This window comes from Halichoerus grypus, chromosome 11 (assembly GCF_964656455.1).
Source record: "Halichoerus grypus chromosome 11, mHalGry1.hap1.1, whole genome shotgun sequence".
NCBI lineage: Eukaryota > Metazoa > Chordata > Mammalia > Carnivora > Phocidae > Halichoerus > Halichoerus grypus.
The window spans coordinates 30,665,399-30,689,139 of NC_135722.1; the positions used below are offsets into that span (position 1 = coordinate 30,665,399).

At 33.6% G+C, this 23,741-nt stretch overlaps 1 protein-coding gene across 5 annotated transcripts in view; it reads right to left on the reverse strand.

The window, feature by feature from the left end:
• The window catches only part of METTL15 (methyltransferase 15, mitochondrial 12S rRNA N4-cytidine), a 191,469-nt gene that overhangs the window by 105,276 nt on the left and 62,452 nt on the right, over positions 1-23,741 (reverse strand). For all 5 annotated transcript variants that reach the window (XM_036109505.2, XM_036109502.2, XM_036109503.2 and 2 more), the window contains exon 3: positions 1,039-1,175. In XM_036109505.2, the coding sequence (XP_035965398.1) occupies positions 1,039-1,175 (137 nt within the window). The remainder of the gene's footprint in view (positions 1-1,038; positions 1,176-23,741) is intronic.

Below are 23,741 nucleotides of genomic sequence, written 5' to 3' on the forward strand. Positions count from 1 at the left end.
TTAGAATAACCTGGGGTCAAATGGATTTCAGGCATTCCTACTGAACCCTCTGATGTTGCAAACAAAAACCTAGGTGTATTTAGTTAATTTTTATTGGGAGAATTAATCACACTGATAGATTTGCAAGGTGTTTGGGACCTGGGAGGTTGAAAAAGACTATTCTAGATTAGTAATTCAACTTCCTATCCTTAGTCTGTGATTAAACTTTTCAATGGTCATAATTTTGCTACTTCACCAAACAGACCTTTTCACTATTGGACAGTTACAACTAGCAAAAAACTCTCGCTTACATCAAGTCAAAATCTGCCTCTAAAATTCTCATCTATTTTCTTGGTTTCAGTCGCTGAAGCAGGAGAGAACAATTCCTTATTCCTGAAAATAGCCCTTTACATATTTGTAGGTAGTCAACTTAGCTCCAAGACATTTTCCTTTTTCAGAATGGTAACTTTTAAGTAACATAACATAATTCACTAATCCAAAATTTTCTCTAAAGGAAGATGATTTAACAACTCATGAAGACAGTATTTTATATTTTTAAAAAGCTCCACAGTGAAAGCTCACCTAATTCTTGACTGAGGGATAGATTGCTCTAAACTTACTTGTGAATTTCAAAAAGAATTCAGAGACAAGAACTGCATTACATTGATGTATGTGAACTAATGAATTCTGCAGAATTCTCACATACTTAATTGCTTCAGTAAATTCTTGGAAACTGTAACTCATAAATTCTTTAAAAATTATTTTTTAAACTATTGTCAAAATATTACTCATGGATGGATTTCAACCCACCTTCAAATTTTAGCCCTAAGTCATTTTTGTATTTATTTTTATGATTCAGAAAGGATAAAGGCAGTAATATCATTTTTTAAGTGGTACTAAAAACAATATTTACATTAATTCTTTCAGGGGGAAAAAGGGAGAAAATATTAACAGAGTGAAGTATAACAACATACAAGGGAGAACAAATTCCAAAATGGTAAACCAAGCTCTATAAAACGCAGCACCAAAATTCAATAACTATACAAGAGAATTACTTACGGATACAATTCTGAAAGCTGTTCAGCTATTGCATAAGCTGTTGGGTCTCTGTCTAAGGCATACAGAGTAATATCGCACTCCTTCTGTAGAATGGCTCTTGTATGTCCTCCTGAACCAAATGTCATATCTAGAAAAGTCTAGCCAACACAAAAAAAGAAAATTACTACCTAGCATGAACAAAACATTCTTGCTAGCTACCTTAATTTCTAGAAGCACGTATTGATTTTCAGAGCTGATAGCAATTGGAAAAACAATTAAAATTGTTTGCCTAGAGTTCAATTTGTTATACATGAGACCTGGATCAATTATGAGTGACCAGCCTGAAAGAAATGGTCAGAGTATCAGTAAAATGATAATCTCTGGCACAGGCTGGCCAATTCAAGACAAATTTACATTTTCCTCCAAAGGTCAAACTGGCCACAGCGTTATGCTGCTAGCTTTTTTAATGCTTTCCAGCACCTGGCTGATGATAGTATTTCCAACAATTTCTCATTATTTGGAGATAGCTTATAATTAGTATGGCTCACTTTATCTCGATTTCTCTAAATGCTTTATATGACACATGAAGATATTCAAGAATACAAAGAAAGAAGGAGAGAGAGAGAGGGAGAGAGAGAGAGGGAAAAAGAATGAATATACCTAACAATAAATAGTCACAGAACAAATCCTTAAAAATCTAAACTGGAAAAGGCTCAAGGCTTAAGTCAAAACAACTAGGGTAAATTCTAGGTTTGTCACAAAGTAGCTATCTATCTTTGGGAAAGACACTTAAAATTCCAGCGTTTTTAGATTTCCCAGGCTTTGAAAAGAAAAAGAAAGTCAGAAGAAAAGAAGATACCATCAATACCTACCTAATTAGTAAGGTGACATATAATTACTCATATAAACCAAGACACTTTTGAGAGTATAATATCTGCCAGTAATAATTTTGCCAGGACAACAGGTTATGATGTACAGAGGTGGCTATTTTTCATGTCTAGATCATTCTAGGGAAACAGTAAAGCTAATTGGATTTGAATCTACTTCTTGGCTCTTTTATTGGGCCACACTATAAAGAAAATAGGTCTCAGTCGAGCAAGAAACCAGACCTGGACCATTAGAAACATACTTGTGAAAAAGTTAATTGATTGTGGTTGATTTGGAAGTAAACACACTCTCAGTGTAGATTAATGTGTCCTTTCAATAAGTTTCACTGGCTTTATGAAAATAAAAATAATCATTCCAATAATACTGAATACTATGAAAAATAACATATACCATAGAGCAAACTATTAACAATATTTAAACATACAACTTTTTTAAAGTTAATGTGTACATTGTACAAGAAGACAAATCCCTGAAATGGATTTGAACATTTCCCTGCCCTGAAGGCTACAACTTATTTCCAGGAGAGTGGTCAGAAACAAGACACAAGTATGCTTTGATTTTTTGCTACCAGCTACCATGCTGAGTCCCATCCTCTGATCAAGTCCTCAAAAAAGTTAGCCTGCTATTTGAAGAATAACATGGAGGAAATCTTCTGATCAAAACTGAAAAGAGGAGGGATATAAATTATGAGAGAGATGTAAATGTGCTGAAAACATGCAAGCACTGCTTTTTAACATGTATGTTAATACAACTCAAACTTGCACTTCTGTCATTGTCGGCACAAAAGACATGGCTATACACTCTTTTCAACACTATAAATGATAATGTTAAAACAACACTTGAATTTCTTATTATTTTTCTTTTTAAGTAGCCCATCGTGAGGCTCGAACTCATGACCCCCAGATCACAACCTGAGCTGAGATTGAGTCAGACACTTAACCGACTGAGCCACCCAGGCCCCCATTCATATTACTTGCATGGTTATTAGGAGTACATACTTATAATCTCAAGATCGAATAATTTCCTTTCTCAGTCTGTATACTTATTTTATGTTATCTATGAATAGGTAAAAATCTCCCACCTTACCATACCTCAGTTTTAAAATTGCTAGGGGTTTAGCATAATTTAAACAAAGAACTTCTCCAAGGCAAAAGTATAAATTACTTTCTTGTTATGCCCCAATATCAAGTCTTGCTATAATCCTACACTTAAACTAAGAGTATAGCAAATAAAACAATTTGCATATGATTACCTTATCCCAAGCCAGGAAAGTCCCAATCAATAATTAAAAAGAAAAAACCTCATCATTAAAAATATTCTGGAAAATGTTAGATGATGATTATAATTTACATGATTATTTTTTAATATATCATGATTATGCCCTTGGAGATGTACTGACAATCAAGGAAGTTTCCATAGGAAAAAAAAAAAAAAAATTATTACCAGTCAAGTGTAACACAAAGCAAAGTGGGAGACATGGGATTTATAAAACTACAAGTGAACCCCATCATATGTCCTAGCTCAATAGGTTATTGAAGCCATCAACTAGAATTTTGAAAATTCTAATATACATTGCTCATCAATGTAGACCTTGTGAATCAACCAGCACTACAACTGAAAAGGGAGCCAATTAGTCTCTCCCTTTTCCTGGGTCATTAACTTGATATAAGACCACATTTTTAAATTTGTACAAGCTGACGATAAAATAAGACTGAACAAATGCACAAGAACAAATAAATCTGAGTGTCACAAAACAATGCTTCTATGGGTCTCATCTGCATGTATGTGTGTGTATTCATATGTATATGTTATGTTCCAAACATACACGGAACTCTCTCTTTAAAATTACCTGATACAATTTATCTAAAACATGAAACCCATATTTGATACCAAGAATTTATTCTGACAATGTCACTTCTCACCTGTACAATCCTGACCAAATTATTTTAACTCTCTGAGCCTCAACTGTTTCATCTAAGAAAAGGGGATAAAATGTACCCATTTACTTCACAGAGATATATAAAAAATTATCTTATTTCTTCCTTATAACCACAAAGTAGGTGTTATCAGATTTATACATATACAGAAACAAAAATTACACTAAGCTAATAAGTGGCAAATGCATGAACTGAATGAATACAGATATACCTGGCTCTCTTCTGCATTAAATCAACAAAGTTTATATTAGCCCAATACCTTATAGTTTATCGAGCATTTACGTTTTTCGTACTTGGTCTAACAAAAGTTCTGTAAGTATGGACAAGTGGCATCATCCCCATTTTTGCAAGTACAAAACTCAGGTGCAGAGAGATAAGGTGACTTGATTAAGATCCTATTACTAGCAAGTGAGGGAAAGAGAACTCTAAACCATGTGTCACCAACTCTAAATTTTGTGCCTTTTCTGAAAGAAATAAAAAGAGAAGAAGGGAGGAGCAAGCAAAAGAAAGAAATAAAAAAATGGATGGCATAGAAAGAATCATGGCAGAAATAGCTTTACAAAAATTATACAAGAAAACTTCAGTTTTTTTATAGACTACTCATTCCCACTGGAATTGAGGCTCTCAGAAACCACGTCTTAATCTTTGTGTAGCAGGACAACTCGAGATATGTGTGTTTCTCTCTTTTTTTCTTTCTTTCCTCCCTCCTTCTATTTCAAGCAGGAGCCTAGATATTTAGAGCTTTAGAATGTATGTTCCTTGAGGATTTTTGCATGACACAAAGAAAAAAAGTATCTTTCCTATCATCTGGAGACAAACACTTTTCTATCAGTTAATATTAAAGAAAAAAAAAAAAAGCTCAGAAAGAATGCTAGTTACCCTGGGTAGGTTAGTGTCTTTAAGGAAAAGAGAGATAGATCTCACTGAAATTGGGTGGAAGAGAGATGGGAATGATGAATAGATTCCAAGAAGGTACAGAACTAATGAAATGACTGACAGATGATAAGATCTCAAAGCAGCTGTCTGTATGAGGAACTGAAGGAGGGTGGACCCTCAACACAGGGTTCCCAGTGCTACCAGAGATTTCCATACCCCTCTTTGGCACAGAAGCAGAACTTTTGGTCCTAGAGGGCCTTTATTACAACAAAAGGCATCTCAGGGCGAACTAAGGGTGGTATGAGATGAGTAATACCTCAGGGCCTCTGCATAGCTCATGTGGGGTAAGGGGACTGACTGAGATTGATGGCTTCTCAGCACAGGGGTTCAGAATCAAATTTGACTTAAAGAAAAAATATACATTTGAGGGAAGATTCATAACTACAATTCTCCAACTCTGCCTCCACCTTAACAGCATCAGTGCACAGTAGTAGATGCTTAGTAAATATTTAGTGATGTGATATGAAAACAGAGCTCAGCTTCCCAAGGTAACTATGATAAAGATAGCAATACTCTATTGTGCATATGAATTTAGAAATACTCCTCAAGATACAAGACTCATTATCATAAGACCACATAAAATAGTCACAGGATATCCAACTTTTAGGAGTCATTTAACATCAATATATTCCTAATATTACAAGTTGTTTCATTAATGAAAAGAACTTTTTCAGAACATTAATGATGATCTGATATTAATAGTATTATGTAACTCTAATGCACCATGTTCTTATTTGTTGATCAGAATCCTTTACATTTGAAATAAGAAAATGAACATTTCTTATTTTAGGTAGCTCTTTTAATCAAATACAGCTAATTGACATTTTATCCCCATGGTCTTCTAAATATAGAAATGGTTAGGTTCTACCTTGTACCATGATGAGTCACATTTGCATAGTTGAGCTACAGCTGTGAATCTGATAATGAACAGGGTTCAGATGCAGAATTTCAGAGCTTCGAGGGACATAACACACTATTTATTCCACGTCCTCATTTTACTTATGAGGAGACCGAGGCCCAAAAAGGTAGCTAGTTGAAGGCAGAGCTAATACTAAAATATAAATCCTATGTTCTTTCTACTTCATCTCATAATATTCCTCCACTGAAAGTATATAATCACACTGAAATAACCAATCATTCTTTGAAAAAGTTTTTTTTTTTTTCTTAACGAAAACAAATATATATGTGGGAACTTTGCACCTTAAGCCTCCAACACAGTTGAAAACAATCACTGCCCTACCATTCTAAATTGTTTTATGACTTTATGGCGATAAATCTGTTGGCTTCAATTCCAAAGACAATTATGTTGTATATGTGGCCTCAGATAAATATCCACCCATTATGTATAATAGCAACTGGTGATGACTGACCTCTTGACAGGTTACAGTTTTCAAATTGACCTTGAAACTAAAAGCAAAGAATTAAAATACTTAAAATCATAGACCCATGGGTAGTTAGAGCTAGAAGGACCCACAGAAATAATCCAATTTAATTCCATTAACATATACTGCTCTCTTTCTGGAGTATACTTAGCACTACTTTTATACCTCTCAGATATGACATCCTTTAAGACCCAGCTAAGGCTGCTCTCTGAAGGAGGAACTGACAGAAATCAAGGGATTTACCCAAGATCATCCTGTACAGACTAGATAGTTAAATGATTTATTTTCCCCAATCCACAGTTCTAATCATCGAAATTTTCACACTGGAACAACACTGTTAAAATTGGACATGAAAACATTTTTAGCCATGAACAGCACGAGGGCAGATCTTTCAATTTCATTTTCCTAATGTTGATTAGTCATTTCCAATCTGTGCAAGACTTTTAATAGTAAGTTCTCATCTGAATTTGGAAACAATATAGCCTGATTTCACTGAAAAATTTCTTCCTATGAATATTTCCTTTTCTGGCAATTACTAATTTTGAATATTTAGAATTGAAGTGTTTTTGAAAGGATTTTGGAAAACTTCACCTATTTGCAACAGGTTTCATTTTGAAATACTAAAATGTCTCAGGCATATACTTAACCTTCTGGATTTTTTTTCAGGAGGTAAATTAAAATATATGGCATTAATTAATAATCTGTATATTTACCGAACATTCTGTACAGATAAGGTCCTAAGAGGTAATACCTCTTGAGATATTAAGTGATGGTCCTTCCAGTTTGGTGAGGGAATTAGACATGCACACAAATAATTCCTAGTAAAAAGAAATCAGCAATATAAGAAAAACATATATAACATTTTACAAGGAGTGAAAAAACATATGTATTTCAATCAGTAGTGAGACCGACAAAATTGGACTAGGTTACAAATCAGCTGGGCCATCAAGGCTGGGCAGAAGTCAGAGAGCACCCTTTCTTCTCACTCTTCCATATTTTCCAAATTCAATTAGTTACAGAGTCCTGTTGATTTTACATAAATATGCCTTAAATTTCTTCACTCCCATTTTAAATTCAGGCCCCCTTTTTTCTTTGCTGTGCTATTTCACTAGGTTCACATTCATATCCATACCTCAATCTGACTTCTAATTCTTCTTGCTACACTGTTAAAAGGGTACTTTCTGAAATAAAATTGTAGCATGTGACATTCCTACCCTCAGAAGCTCTCCAAAGCTACATAACAGAGTCTAAATTTCTAGCATAATGAATAATATTCTTCAGATTCTGGCCTCTGCATTTCTGTCTAACATTATCTCCCACTCCTCACACGTGAATTATACAATATATTCTCTAGCCATACAGTTATAAAATATAATAAAAGCACATACAATTATCAAACATGCTAAACTGTCTCATGTCTTCTCTACCTTTTTGCCTGTTTCATCTCTCTCAAATTGTATTCTCAAACAATTATGAGAATTCTGATATGTGCACAGCTCTATTCTTAGAGTGAGAAATACAAGAGTAGGACGAAATAGACATGGCCCTTGCTCTCACATACTTTTCAGCTGGAGGCCTTAGTATCTTTAATATATTGTTCTTTCTTTCTAGAATACTCTTCTGTAAGATGCCCTAAACATTTGTGTCCTGGATGCCAAACAATGCATGACACAGAATATAATCAATAAATATCTACTGAATAAATAAAAACAAAGAGAATTAAATCTTAGGAAAGGATATGTTATGTAGAGGGAGAGCAAGTTTGACTGGAATGCAGGATATATTACAAGAAGAGAGAAAAGGGAGAAAACAGAAACAAGAAGAAATTAAAAACTTTCACGTATGTGCCAGATACTATTATTCGTTATGATACGTTCCTTGCGTCCACCCTAGAAGTAGCCCTATGTGACAAACTAGGAAATAATGCTGGAAGGTAGTGTGAAGTCAACTTGTGGAAGTCCTGAAAGGTCAAGGTAAGTAATTTGCATCATATCTGCTAGATAATGAACAGCTTTAAAGACTTAAAATATACTTAAAACACTTAAAAAATAATGTAACTGCCAAGAGTATTAGATGGATGGTAGGTTGTGAGACTATCGTGGTGACTTGGTATAGAGCAAGCACCCAGGTACGAGGACACAAAGCCTGAACTGCCAATAGGAATGGAGAGTAATAATGACAATAACAATGTATAATACACTTACTGAACGCTGCACCAAAAATGGTGCCAAACATCTGCTCTGCATCATTCATTCATTTTATACATAGGCAGAAACACACACACACTGACCCACATTCAGTTAAGTGAATAGGATTCTCAAAACCACACTTTGAGTAAGTTACTATTATTATTACTATTTTACAGAAGAGAAATGGGAGATTTAAGAGAGACGGTTCAGTGAATTGTCTGAGGCGCAGCTAATGAATGTTGGAGACAGATTTCAAAAACAATTCTGTCTCCTGAGCCTGTACTCCTAACTACTTAGCTTTTCTGTAGAGGGAGAATAGACTAATTAGATGCAGTGAGTGGAGAAGTGAGAAATAAGAAACGACTACAAAGCATGCTATCTGGGTAACTAGGAGTATAGGACACAACACTTATTATGCAATTATTATGTGCCAGCACACATTATGCCAGACACTTTAAAAACTTGACCTAATTTAATTCTTACAACAGATTGTATGGTACATAAAATAATTCCATTTCACAGATGAGTATATCAGAGCCATTTACTTAGGAAAACATAAATTGGCAGTACAATTAGAGACAGAGGCAGAAATAAGCATTTCCTTCACCTCCCTGCCACCCTGCTACTCTGCCTCCACCACCTCCCAATTAGTGAGGCCAAGGAACAACTTCTTACTCTAAAAGAGAGAAAACCAGAAGTATGAGAAGATACAGGCAGCTTGATAGAACAAAGGTGTAAGAATTCCATGTGGGAATAGAGTTACTCTTTGTAGTAAACTTGAAACAGTGAAGTGAGGGGCACTGCTGAGCAGAGATTTTGAAGAGAGTAATAATAATAAAAAGCTGGAAACCCAGAAATGTAATAGGGCCAGCTATAACAGCATTAATCCATAGGAAGGAAGAAGTTTCATTTCCTAAAATATTTAAAGAACATTAAGTTCTAATTATATTTTTAAAGTTCATCCTTGTCAAAAACATTGATACATTTTTTTTAAAAAAGTAAGATAAATTATTTTCATTAGATATCCAAATTACACCATGCAGCCGTTAGGAATATTGCGCCCCAAATACAGTATACCTAGCACACATTTACCAAACGCAACAGAAGGGAGCACTGTGATGTAATTAATGAGGCAACTGCTAAGAAAAATGAGCTAGTTATTTGGACATGATATGATATATATGATACGACGGATATTCTGACTTAAAAAAATCACTAGAAAAAGCTATCTGCTTTATAGTGTCACTGGAATGTTTATAATTGCTAAGGCAAGCTATTGTTCTACCATTGTGTACTGAATCATACGAGACTATCACTGACTTCTCTCAGGCTTTACTTAAGTATCTGTCTAATCTATTGACAGGTAGACATTTATCAACCTGATGCATCTATAGATCTGAAATAAATTAGAACATATAACTCTGAACATAGAAGGCTACCAACCTTATAGTCAACTAACATTCTGAACAAACATTTTTCCTACCAAACCCCTTGATTTATAATTGTCTTGTCAAGCTCTGTTGAGTATCTGTCTGCTACACGCTTATTTTGTTTTATTTGTAACTATTACATGGGCTTATGTAAAAGGAAAAAAAAGTCTCAAAAGAACATAAAAGTTATACCACAAACAAAACAATCAATGCATTGCAATAAATTTATCTCTTTTCCCATGTTATCAAGAGTATTGGTGTTACTATGACTCATTCTGCCTAAATTCTGCAAACATTTCATCTTGCAGCCTAAATTCCATCCTATTCACAACAGAAACCTTTACTTATCATAACAAAACTTATCTTTTCTCTTCTTTATAAGTATGTTCACTTATATTAAATTAAATAATTAGAGTATTCATCTTTCTTGGTGTTAGGTAGATTTGCTCTTATCGGTAACATGGATGAATTTCAATAGTAAGTCCCAACCATGTACAATGGACTGACACTTGATCTGCTTGCAGATACAACGCTTGAATTAACACAAATAGCTAAAAATAATATGACAAGGGTGGTCTCAATAAGCTTAATTTCACAGACGTTTCTGGCCCAGACAATGCCAATCTGTCAGCATCGTTTTAATAAGAAAAAAAGTTTTTATCTAAACCATCAAGAAATTCATATAACATATTCTGGACACACTTTCCCTGAGTATGCCAGATAGGTATTTTCTTCTAAGAATTGTTAAAAATACAGATTGTTTATTGCATTTGGAAAAATCATGTGAAAATAATAGGATATTGAGCTCTTTAATCAGTGTGTTCAGCAAATGCTCTTTTCAAACTTTTTTTTTTTTCTTTTTTCAGTCAGGGGGACATAAGTCATTTTACTGATGGCAGTTTCAACATGGTTCCAATACTAAATTCTTATCAGCATTAAAATAAAACCAATGATGGTAAGATTTTCTACTCTTTGGCCTCTAAATAACATTAACTTTATACAAATCAAAGCAGCCCAATAGATATACATAGAAGTACTGGCATCCAACTCACTGTGTGTACACGTACATAAGTGTGTGCACCATGCAGGGACCTGTGCATGCACATGCAGGCACACGTGTAAACGCAGGTGAGCAGAAACTGCCATATTATTTAACTGGTTTAAACATGTGACAAGGTAGGACAAGTTTCAGACTCAGAGTAGGGTACACACTACACTACCATGAATCTTTGTATGGAGTAGATGTTAGAAAGTAAAAATTAAAGAGAGTTTCATAGGTTAGTAAAAAGGAAATTCATCAAGAACGTGTCTTTAACATAATTCAAAATAATCAGAAGAGGCAGGCTCAATAAAATATCTAAATACTTTTAGAACAAACTGCTTTTGTGACTTTCGAGTATTATATGAATTGAAAAATAAGATATAAATGAGCAGCAGAGTGTAAAAGAAGGAGACTAAAGATCAGAATATCTAGTTTCTGGCCCAGAATCTACGTTTTAATTGCCATAAAAGTTGGGCAAGTTACTTAGCTTCTCTGAAGATTTCCTCATGTGCACAGGGAGGTTAAGTATACATCCTACCCCACATCACCAGGTTATTAGGATATGGAAATAAGATAATATGCGTAAAGGGAATTTGAAAATGGTGTAGTGCTACTTAATAATGTTGTTATTAAAATGCACTTTAAGAAAATTATTCACAAAAGGCCTAAATTTCATAATAATTTATACTAAATACAAAAGTAAATTAGCATACAAAAAATTGCTTTATGGCTTCTGAATTTGAAGAAACACTAACAGAACTTTCAGGTGGCAGATGGTCTTTAAAAGGAGCCTCTCAAGAACCATAAGAGACGATGGACTCTGAAAAACAAACTGAGGGTTCTAGAGGGGAGGGGGGTGGGAGGATGGGTTAGCCTGGTGATGGGTATTGAGGAGGGCACATTCTGCATGGAGCACTGGGTGTTATGCACAAACAATGAATCATGGAACACTATATCTAAAACTAATGATGTAATGTATGGGGATTAACATAACAATAAAAAAATTTAAAAAAAAAAAAAAAAAAAGGAGCCTCTCAATAATGTACTGCTTCTAGGGGCACCTGGGTGGCTCAGTCAGTTAAGTGTCTGACTTCTGCTCAGATCATCATCTCGGGGTCCTGGGATCCAGCTGCATGGGGCTCTGCGCTCAGCGGGGAGTCTGTTTCTCCCACTCCCTCTGCTCCTCCCCCCGCTCATGTTCTCTCTCCCTCTCTCTCTCTCTCAAATAAAATCTTTAAAAAAAGAATAATGTACAAAAATAATAATGTAATGCTTCTAGAGGGAGAAATTTCAAAGAATTTTAAATGGAATAATAATCACCAATGATATATCTGAAATAAGACAATTTCATGATTAGTCTATGGTATGTCTTAAAGCTAAAAAAAAAAAAAAGCTAAGAAAATATCTTCGAATTATCTTTTAATTCAGCCCAAATCAAAAAAACAATATGGCTTACTAGATGATCTAGATGATCTTTAAATATTTATTCCTTTTATTTTTTTTTTAGTATAACTGACACACAATGTTACATTAGTTTCAGGCGTACCACACAGTGATTCAACTTCTTTTTATTATTATCCTCTAAAATTTTATCACACTCCTAATCATATTTTAGAATGTATAAACAATTCTATCTAGGGCCAATGAATTGGGCAGTGGTGCAAATCTAACTGCACCAGTATTCTGACATGTTACTAGGAGCAAAGGGTTCAAAATTTCTAAATTTTTAACTGGCCCGGAAGACTTTATATAACTTTCAAAGTGGCCAGTTGACTCAAAGGAAGCAATATTCATACTAAAATCAATTAGCTAATTATTTTGACAGTAAAGAAAAATGATACACTTATTGTATAAATTTTGTATGCAGAATACAGAATTTTGGAGTATAAATTTTGTATGGAAATACAAGGACTAATAAAATATACTCCTAGTTTCCTGATGGACATTCAGTCTACTTGCACAGACCAAACACATATCTACAAAATGATTTTATAATAAGAAAGAAAACTCCAGGCATGCAATTAAACACCAATGTATAATTATATGCCAGTACTAAGAAAGAGTAAACTATGACGTACAGAAACAAATACTACTCTATGCAGTCATGGTCTGAAAAGTCTCCTTCATCAAAGAAGATGGCCCCAAGTCAAGCCTTCATTATAATTAGCTAAGTATAATAGAGGGAAAAAAAATGTGCGCCAGGGGACAGAAAAGATCTAGAACAAAAGCAGAAGAATATTATTCTTGAATCACTAATTAAGTGTATGAAATACAAGGTTTGTAATAAGCAACAGAATAGACCAAGTTGAATGTTAGACTGTTTAACCTTTCTAAGTCTGCTCTCTTACTTATTAAATGGAGTCAAAAACACTGTCCTTACAGTATTACAATGAGGATTAAAGGAATTTGTGTGTATCAAGTGCTTAGAGTACTTCCTGGCACACAGAAAGTGTTCAAATAATAACAATCACAACAACAACAATAATGATTATAATAATACCTACTACTTTACTGACAAAAAGCAGGACAGACAAGAGCCCACGGTGTGACAGGACTTACACTGGGATAATAACAGATGGGGAGGAAAGGTTCCATATGAGAACAGAAGGAATGCCACCATAAAGAAGTACTCATAAGAACTAAAGCTTAGTTTGGATATAAACACTAAACTTGGAAGAAATGTTAAAGTTGCATAAAAGAATAATGATAGTACTTACCAAAAAGACAGTATCATCAGAGGAGATAATCCGTTTTTCAGGGAATTAGATCCTCTCAAAATCTGACCCTCTCAAAACTGGAAGCATGAATTTATAAGCAAAGGCATTTTTCTTTAATTCTCATGACCATCTCTACTTTATCAATATAGTTTTATATCTGAATTAATGACAAGAACAGGTTTTATGTATCTATTCAAGATCACTAGCAAAAAATGGGGTATATATTATAGTTAGACTCTTCTATTATTACTACTAACAATAGTAAAGATTTGTTAGATTCTTTCTATATGCCAAGGAGAGGGTTATTTACATAACAATTCTGAGGTAGATGCTACTATTATTTCCATTTCACATAGAGAAGTAACTCACCTAAGCTTGAATGGTTAATAAACTACAGACCCATTTGAACCTATGAAGGCTATCCTTGGAGTTTACGCTCTTAACAAAACCTCCTATAACTTCTTATAATTTGTTTTTGAGTAGCACAAATATCTTCTTCTGCTCAAAACTTTCTGATGGCTTCTATTTCACAGAGCCCTTCAAAATGTGCCCAGTACACCTCACCCTGCTTGTCTGATTTCATCTTCTACTCCTCTACTCCGGATCACTCTATTCCAATTACAAGAGCCTTCCTACTGTCCCTCAAACACAACTCTAGTCACAAAGCCTTTGCACTTAAGTGTCCCATCTGCCTGACCCAATACAGCCCAGATATTCAAAGTTGGAGCAGTTGTTCCGTCTTCTTTTCTAGGTCTTTGCTTAAATATATTCTTAGTAAGCCTAAAATAAAACTATTTTAAACAGTAACCCTTTTCCTACCCACCAACATTCATCACCTCCTGTACCTCTTTCTTGCTTTACTTCTCCTCCACACCACTTATCTAATCTAACATAATCTAACTTATACCTTTCGTTTTTATTATGCTTATTATCTGTGTCTCATCACTAGAAGGCAAGCTCTAAAAGGGTACATACACTTTTGCATCTCCAATACCAGGAATAGTACCTGTCACGTAGAGCTGAATAAATATTTGCTGAATATATACATGGTTGAATGAATACAAATATATTGATAATTAAACAAAATTTGTTTTCAAAAGATAAAGGGGAAAAGGGAATCGGAATTAATATTTATTAAGCATCTAATGTGTGCCAGGAAGCCTACTGGGTGTTTAGCATACGCACTACTCATTTAATTCTGTGAGATAGAAAGTTTCCCTTTTTTATAGAACAGGAAACAGACTCTGAGGTTAAGCAGCTATTCCCGAAACAAACTGTAATAAGTAATGAAGCCAAGTTGTAAACAGTGGCCTTTTTGATTCTGAGGGTCCATGAGCTTCCTGCTTTATCACCCTGCCTCCTGTATTTTAGGCACTAGCTAGGATTTACACATCTAATCTAGCAGCAGTCTTTAAAAACATTTGCATGTGTAAACCTCATCATAGTCTTGGAGAGGGAGGCAGTTAGAGGTAACTTTTCAAATCAACTGTATTGTGATGATTAGTTTTATGTGTCAACTGGGCTACATTTAATCAAACACTAGTCTAAGTGTTGCTGTAAAAATATTGTGTATAAAGTGCTCCAACACTTTACACTCCAACACTACAGCATTAACCCCTGAATGAGATTCCAGCCCGCCAGCCTGTCCTACAGATTTCAGACTTGCTAGCCCCCACAAATGTGTGAGCCAATTCTTTAAAATAAACCTCTTAATATGTATGTATCCATCCTATTGATTCTGTTTTTCAGGTTCTGGAGGATCCTGACTTTTATAAATACCGCCTAAATGTCTGAAACAATAAGTAGGACAAAACAGAAACTCCAAATGTAGACTTCCAACAATGCTATGCACTTAGCAGGTGACAAATATTTGTTAAGTGGAGATGAACAAAGAGATGGCTCACTTAAAGTAGAAAGAAGAAAGGAAGTCTACAAAGTCCTTAAAAAATATATTATCTACCAGGAAAAGCTTTAAATAAACTTTAGATTGATATTAAATGAACATCTTGTTTAATTTTTACATTACCAAAATTCATTAAAGTTATCCAGAATTAGTGTTAATCTTATTTACTTTAAATCTTAGATTCACTATGGACTTCTTTCAGGTGTTCTTTACTACAAGTATTGGTATAAGGTATAATTCTCCACATAAACAATTCAATAAAATCCTAATAAAGTGCTGGAAAACACACAGGAGCCCTTAAGAATACTGAACATGGAGTTAGCAAAAGGGGTTCATTTAGAAAAGGGTCTCCACTCTAACTGACCTTGGAAAAGTCATTTAATAAAAGTGAGTCCTAATACTGCTGTGCGGAATAAAGAGATAATTCCTATGAAAATGATTTGTATAATGTTGATCACTACACAAATATTATCTTTGCCATTAAACATTTGATGGTGGCAATAATGGCATGGCATCTAATCCTATCTCAAATGTGTTTAGAAATAGTGTCTTTCAACTGGAATTTAAATAAAAACTTGAAAAAAGGAAAAAAAAATTAAAACAACTGTCTTTCAAAACATCATATATCAAAAACCAGAAAATTAAGTCAGACAGTCAAAATTATTTATTTCCTATGAAAAATAATTAAGAAGCTTGAAAGTCTCACTGTAAGACACCTACTACCACTCTAAGAGTTCAGCTGCAATGGGAATCTCAAAAACCTAGATCAAGGTCCCTATTCTTGAACAGTTCATGAAATCTATGTTGTGTACTTCCTGTCCCTCCCCCAATTTTCACACCCCCACCTTTCCAAAAAGTATGGTTGGAGTATTTGAAGCAATAACCCAAAGTGATATAAATATTTTCAAAGCTATGAAGGTACTTAAATCCCAAATGTAAGCATTACTGCAGGAACCATTTAGGTTTCTAAACAGTAACTGTAACATGCAAATTAAGTACATTTTTAAGCACCAGGGCTATATTATGTTAGAATATGAGGGAACAACTTCTTAAAACAAAACAAAAACTGTAAATTGCTATAAATCTAATAACAAGAGGAAGCTAGTCTTCCCAATATATCTGCTTTCTTCTTTTCAAGTGGTGCTTCTGAGTTACTTCTATTTATTAAACAACCAAAACAGTCCAATATTTTCAATTCATTCTAAATTAAATCATCTTAAATCATACCTTCTGGATTTAAGGAAGAAACATTAAACTAGATGAAAAGTCAATTTTTCCAATCATTCCTTCAACCCTTCACCTAAAATTAAACACCTACCCTCAATTTTCTATCTCCAATTCTAGATTTCTGTTGCAGTAAACATGACTACAAAACTAGTTCATAATCACTTAAAGCCTAGAATATTTTAGTTATGCCAAGTTATGTACTGCAGTATGTGTTATCATTTGTTGTCCAACAATATCATTTATGTCTTCATAATGCAAATACTAAGCCTATTTATTTGATATAGTTTTAAGAGAAGATACCACAAGACAGAGAAGATAAGATCTTCAAATGAATACTCAGTCCTGAAAAAGACATACAAATAAGCAAAGAAGTAAGCTTAGTTGCCTATGTTTGAAGAAAAACATAATACTCCAAATAACTCCAGATGATTTGATTTAATCATTATGAAAAAGTCTTTAAATATGTAAACACTAAGTATAGCAAAGAGAGATCAGAAGCAGGTTAACAGAAAATAATAAATACTAAAATGTTAGTCCAGATCAAGAAAATTCTTCTTACTCTTGCTAGAAGGAGAAATTAGGCAGAAACAATCAGCACTTTCTGTTAGTTAAGATATTGTACAGTCAGAACACAGTGCCAAAAGAACTCTTCTACAATATATTACTACTTGTTTTTTTATACTCGGAATTCATAATTAAACACTAGAATATTACCCACAAAGCCTGAAGTATACCACAGATTTATATCCATATAATATTTTTATACAAAGATTTTCTAAGTTGTGAAAATTACTATTATTGACTGTTGTACTAAAAAAATATTTTTTTACAAAAAGATTCAGCCTTTGAAAGGTAAATTTCTTTATGTTATATATAGAGCACAAGTAAAATTTAGATCTTTCTTATCTCTTTAAGCCTCTACTCCAAGTTTTTTCTAAGTCTTCCAATTTTAGTTAATGACTGAATTCTTAAGAATACATGGAAAAGTACAAAGGCGCCTGGGTGGCTCAGTTGTTTAAACCACTGCCTTCAGCTCAGGCCATGATCCCGGAGTCCTGGGATCGAGTCCTACGTTGGGCTCCCTGCTCCGCGGGAAACCTGCTGACCCTACCCCGTCTTGTGCTCTCTCTCTCTCAAATAAATAAATAAAATCTTTCAAAAAAAAAAAAAAGTATACATGGAAAAGTACAAAAAAATTGAATTCTCAAGAATATCTGGAAAAGTACCAAAATAACCCTTTTTTTTTTAAAGATTTATTTATTTATTTGAGAGAGCGAGAATGAGAGAGAGAGAGAGAGTACATGAGAGGGGGGAGGGTCAGAGGGAGAAGCAGACTCCCCGCCAAGCAGGGAGCCCAATGTGGGACTCGATCCCGGGACTCCAGGATCACGACCCGAGCCGAAGGCAGTCGCCCAAACAACTGAGCCACCCAGGCGCCCCCAAAATAACCCTTCTAACACAAAAGAGGAAAAAAAGTAATTTGAATTACCCTGATACCCAAACTAATGACATTATAAGAAAAAGAAAATTTTCACAAGTTTCATCAACTTACATAGAGTAAATGTTTGCTTTAAAATTTCAGACAAAATTTTAAGTAAAAGTATTGTCATCAATTTTTAAATTCTACTGGCAAGTGTAAAAACATTACAAAGCTAGTTCAGTTGTACAAAACAATTTATAACTTCAGGGATAAATTTAAAATATAAAATTTATTATAATTATATGAAAGAAGCATCACTTGCCTTCTGGGAAATAATATAGAATCTCTCTGCTGTCAAGCAAAATTATTATTAATGGGCTCTATGTTATAACTTCATTATACAGTATAATGTAAATAAAATCTAGGATAATTCTCATTAGTGCCACTCTACATCTATAACTTTGGTTAAACAAGTTAAAACTAAAGTACATGAGCTAAGGATAGCAAATATTGCCTTACTCCGCCATTATAAATGTTAAGAAAAAGTTCCCTTAATTTTAATAAATGTTTTAATTTGTATTAAGTCACATTATAATTCTACCTAATGTAAATATTAATTCTCCCTTTTCTGTCATGATCATTTACCCAGGTTTCGAAACACATATGTCAACAGATAATTAGTAAACCCTTCAGGTATAAGCGTCATGCTAAGCTCTTTATATAAAAATGTAGCTATGTGACTTCAGAGTCACTTTACCTCTCCAGGTCTTAAATGCCTAAATGATAATAAAGCAAGGTAATTAAAAAAGATAATCTCTTCAAACTCAAATATTCTGTAATTCTAAAATAAACAGGATCTAAACATATCTGACTATAAATTCAGAGAGATCTTATTTACATTTTTAATAGACTTAAATAGACTTAAAATAACTTTATTATAACTTAACATCATGTCAAGTGTGCTGGAAATTTGAATCCAAAGAGTTAAGCAACCAAAAGATTGATACATGCTTGAAATAATGATTTTTCCTATAATTTCTGAAAATAATTTATCTTAATTTTATATATCATTTATGAAAATATAAATTATTTTTGTTATTGCTAGCTATAGGGGGAAGAAAGGCTCATGTGAGGAAGGGATTTTAATCATGTTCTAGGATAAATTCAAAAAGAGGCCATCTATTTCCCTTTTCTAAATAAACAGTTATTGTCACACACAAGAGGAGAACTATTAAGGGAAGTTTAGATGCCAGAGGTCTCTCTTTATGAGAAGTAATTTTAAAATCATCAGTAATAAACAGTATTAAATCAACTTTTGAATAACTATTGATCGAGAAAAAAATTAAAGTAGTCAATAAAGTATAATCAACATTTAAGAGCAGATCAATTGCATTAACTCAAAATACAGAGCACTGCAGTGGGCTCTAGCAGGAGCCCTGAAAAGAAAAAATTATAAATCAATAACATTGCAAATATACATGAAATCTGTTTCAAAGAACTTTGTAGTAATGGCTTCATAACTAAGTGCTATTGCAATAAAAACACAGCTGATTGTGATCAATTGGGATTCATTTATTTTATTGAAATTTCCATTACAATGTTATTTGAACAAATCATAAAATACTCTTGTATGACATCCTACTGATATTTAATAAAATGTGAAGTTTACTGTACTGGCTAGCTAATCACCACAGGGAATCATCAAATGGAAATGATTCACGCATGGAAGTTTACTCCTATAACCATTCACCAGTTGTACACTTCAACTGATAAAAGTAGTGATGGAGTCAGGTTTTTAAACTGGTCTATGTCATTTATTACTACGTCCTCCATGCTTAATTGAGACTAATAAATTGACCCAGATTTGTTTACATTTGTCAAAATAAGAACTCAAGGAATAGATATAAGGAGTATATAAACAAAATTCAAAAAGAATTCAAATTGAAGCTTTTAGAAAATTCCTTGGGAGTTATTTCATGGTCTCTTCCCCCATAAATAATATTTGATATTGACTTTAGTCATAATCCTATCATTATCTGTTATGACATTCTGTGGATTTTGTTTCTTTCTTTGGGTAATAAAAAATGAAGATACACAAGATGGAATGCCATTTATTAAACGCATAAAAATCTCACCTGGTCGTTCAAATTATTAGTGACTTTGCAACAAGGTTTATATCGCCAAATTTCTAAATACATGTTAAAGAAAGAAATGAAACTTGGAATTATGAGTCAAGATTAAATTTAAAATTTCTTGTGGGAGAAATAAAACTTTAACATTAAATTTACTGGCATACTACTTCAGTCAGTTTATAATACCACCTATATGCTACACTTTATTATAAGTTTAAGTGTGTTCTAGGAAATAAAAACAATAAGCTATATCCCTAAATTACACATTGAACAAATTATGATAAATGATATTTCATGAATGCAAACATTAAAAATAAGCTAAGATGAATGGGTTACTAAGAAGCAAGTTTATATATTTTTATATTATCATTTATACAAAGAACCACAATTTCTTTGAGGAAATAAATATTATTTTACACTGAAAGAAGTCAGCGATATTTCCCAGTATAAAAAAAAGTAACAGAGAAGAATTGGTTATCTATATTTATATTACTAAATTGACTTTGAGTAAATTACAGTAATAACCACGTTTCAAATGGCTAAAAGGTACAGTTCAGCTAAGAGAATACAGAATGCACCAAGACTTTGAAACCAGAGGACTGAATACAAAATCAAGTTAAGTCCTAATATCAGCTTTGCTACTGACATGTATCACTTTTTGAAAGACATTTCATATCTTTGTTTCTTCTGTACTTCTATTCAACAATTATTTATTGTTATGAGTATTACAAACTAGTAAGTTAACATTTAGGCATGAGTCAAGAGTCAATTCTTTTAAACATTTGCTTGATATTATATCATTTTAATTCATAGTAAATTAATTTCAGTAAGTGAATAATATCTGATTTGATATTTTTCATCCCTAAATGAATCCAAACAAAAGATTAAAGTTATTTAGTAATTTTCATTGTTAAAAATCACAAATTAAATACCATATATGCCTTGGCTTAAAACTTTGTCAGCATATTAAAATATCTGTCCAATGATATATTTGAATTTATTTTCAAGTAACATATGTGATTCATACATTTTTTGGCGAACCAAATGCCAGAAATAGGCTGAGTCAACTATGATATGTCCCAGAATATTTTCCCATTTAGAAAGTTAATTGGATAAAATTTTGTGAAATGATATTTAGTATTATTTTCAAATGCCATAAAAACTAGTGTAAGGAAAGGCAATGAATAGAATATTAATCTAATTTGTCATGGGGCAGGGTAGAGGGAAACCTGAAAAGAGCAAATGGTAAAGATGAAAAATACCCAAGAAAGCAATGTTTACATATCTAAATTATAAACTCAAATACTATATCATTAATATTTAAGTTACGGCCTACCATTTTATAAAAGCAAAACAGATGTTTTCCATATATTTGATCACTTGCCTGTGTGACATAAAACCTCACTTATACATAAAAATTACAGTAAAGCTATTCCCCAAGTAATCAGTTAATTTACAGTAGCAGTTAAGCACTTTATATATATATATATATATATGTATATATATGATATAGAGAGCTCGCACAAGTAGGGAAAGCGGCAGGCAGAGGAGAGGGAGAAGTAGGCTCCCTGCTTAGCAGGGAGCCCGATGTGGAACTAGATCCCAGGACCTCGGGATCATGACCTGAGCCGAAGGCAAACGCTTAACCGTCTGAGCCACCCGGGCGTTCCGAGTTAAGCACTTTTAAGTAGAAATTAATCTAACTCTGCTGTCAAGCACGTGGACAGGTGTCCACATTTATGAAGTGGTGAAACTATCATCTCTAAAGACCTTTCCATATCAGAATATATACTTTTTTCTTCTCTATTATTTTCCAAATCAGAAAATACTTGCTATTTGTAACACTTCAAACAATAAATAACAATGAAAAATGAATAGTGGCTTCCACTTCCTCCACCCAGTTATAAAGTTAGGGGTGCTTCTTTTTCATACCTTGTTCTATACATATGCAAACATAAATACATTTAAATATGCATATATAGGTTTTCCCTACACAAAGGTAGCAAATTAAAATATAAAATTATACAATATATCTAGTGTAGCAACTATGTTTTGATTATTTTAGTAAGATGGACATTTAGAAAAAAATTTGCATTTATTGTGTGCTTCCTATGTCCCATACTATTCGATATGCTTTTCTTCAATCCTCATAATGACTCTCAGTTATACTTTATTAATATCCCTCACCTCCCCTACCAGCCTTCCTTCATCCTTTCTAAAAGCTGCATGGTCTACCAATGCACGATCTTACAATTCTATCTAAACATTTCTTGAATGATAAATTTTCAAACATTCTAAAAATCTCCAGCTACCTAACTGAAGACATGGGCTCAAAGTTTAGCTGGGATTTATTTAGCTGGTCAAAGAGGCCCATAAGCAATGTGAAAATTTACAAACCCACCTGTTGCTCAGAATCACCTCTGGATTTGTGGAGAAACTTAGTTACTTTTATAAATTATTATCTTTTAAAGAACTATCATACCTCACAGATTTCTGAAGCTTTGTATTATATACTTCTGAGAGGTTTCCAGGAAAGATTTATTTAAGATTATTCAGTTTATGCTTTTGTGCCATGCCTCTAATTGTCACATTATCAAGTCAATGTGGGATGCTTTGTGCTATGATTTAGAACAGAGAGCAGAAAGAACCAGCGACTGCCTGGAGTAGGGACCCCAGCTCTTTTACTATTAGTATTCCACTTCTCAGTCTATGTGATCAGATATCCTCCTTGAAAAGGGAATTAACTGACACGGAGACAGATTGTTTCTGCCTCTTGGCAGAGCAAAAATACAACTTGGAGGGAAAAAGCCTGCAGAGCTCCGTGCCCAAAGCTATGAAAATTTGGAAACTCCAGAAGGGTCTGGGCATGCAGAAAAAAAGGGATTCTTTCACAGAAGCACTAGAAAAACAAGGATCTTGGGAAGATGGTTGTGTCAAATTATCTGGAGAAGGAACGCGAGGGTCCAAGGATCATCTACACACCTCTGCCCACCACCCCAGTGGGAAGAGACTTTAAGAGGCTTTAACAAGAGAACTAGACAAAGGGGCACATCACCTGGTTTTCTCCCCTCCACACCCACTTTTCCCCACCTGTACTTAAAATGCTTTATGGGAGAGATTAATCAAACCCTTTCTTGAAATAAATGTTTAATCCTTGTGGAAAAAAAATATTATTCAGTTTAAGCTCATTAAGAATAGTGTTGTTTTTATATTTTTATGAGGTTTCTTTCAAAGTGTAACACTGTATTCATCCTCTCTGATTACTAGAATGAAAATATGTGATTGGTTAAGTGATTTATTTCCAAAAATACATACTTAAAGATGAACCAATATGAGTACATCTTCACAGGTTCTGCCATTCTATTCTATTCAAGGAATCTCCTTGCTTTTGACAAGTATACTATATACATGGATTAAGCTTACTTAACCACAGCATCCTCTCCCTAAAAGAAAGTTTTTTAAAATGCTATATTAGAATTGCGTTGGGTAAAATCAAGATGGTAAAGGCAAGTACTAAAGAT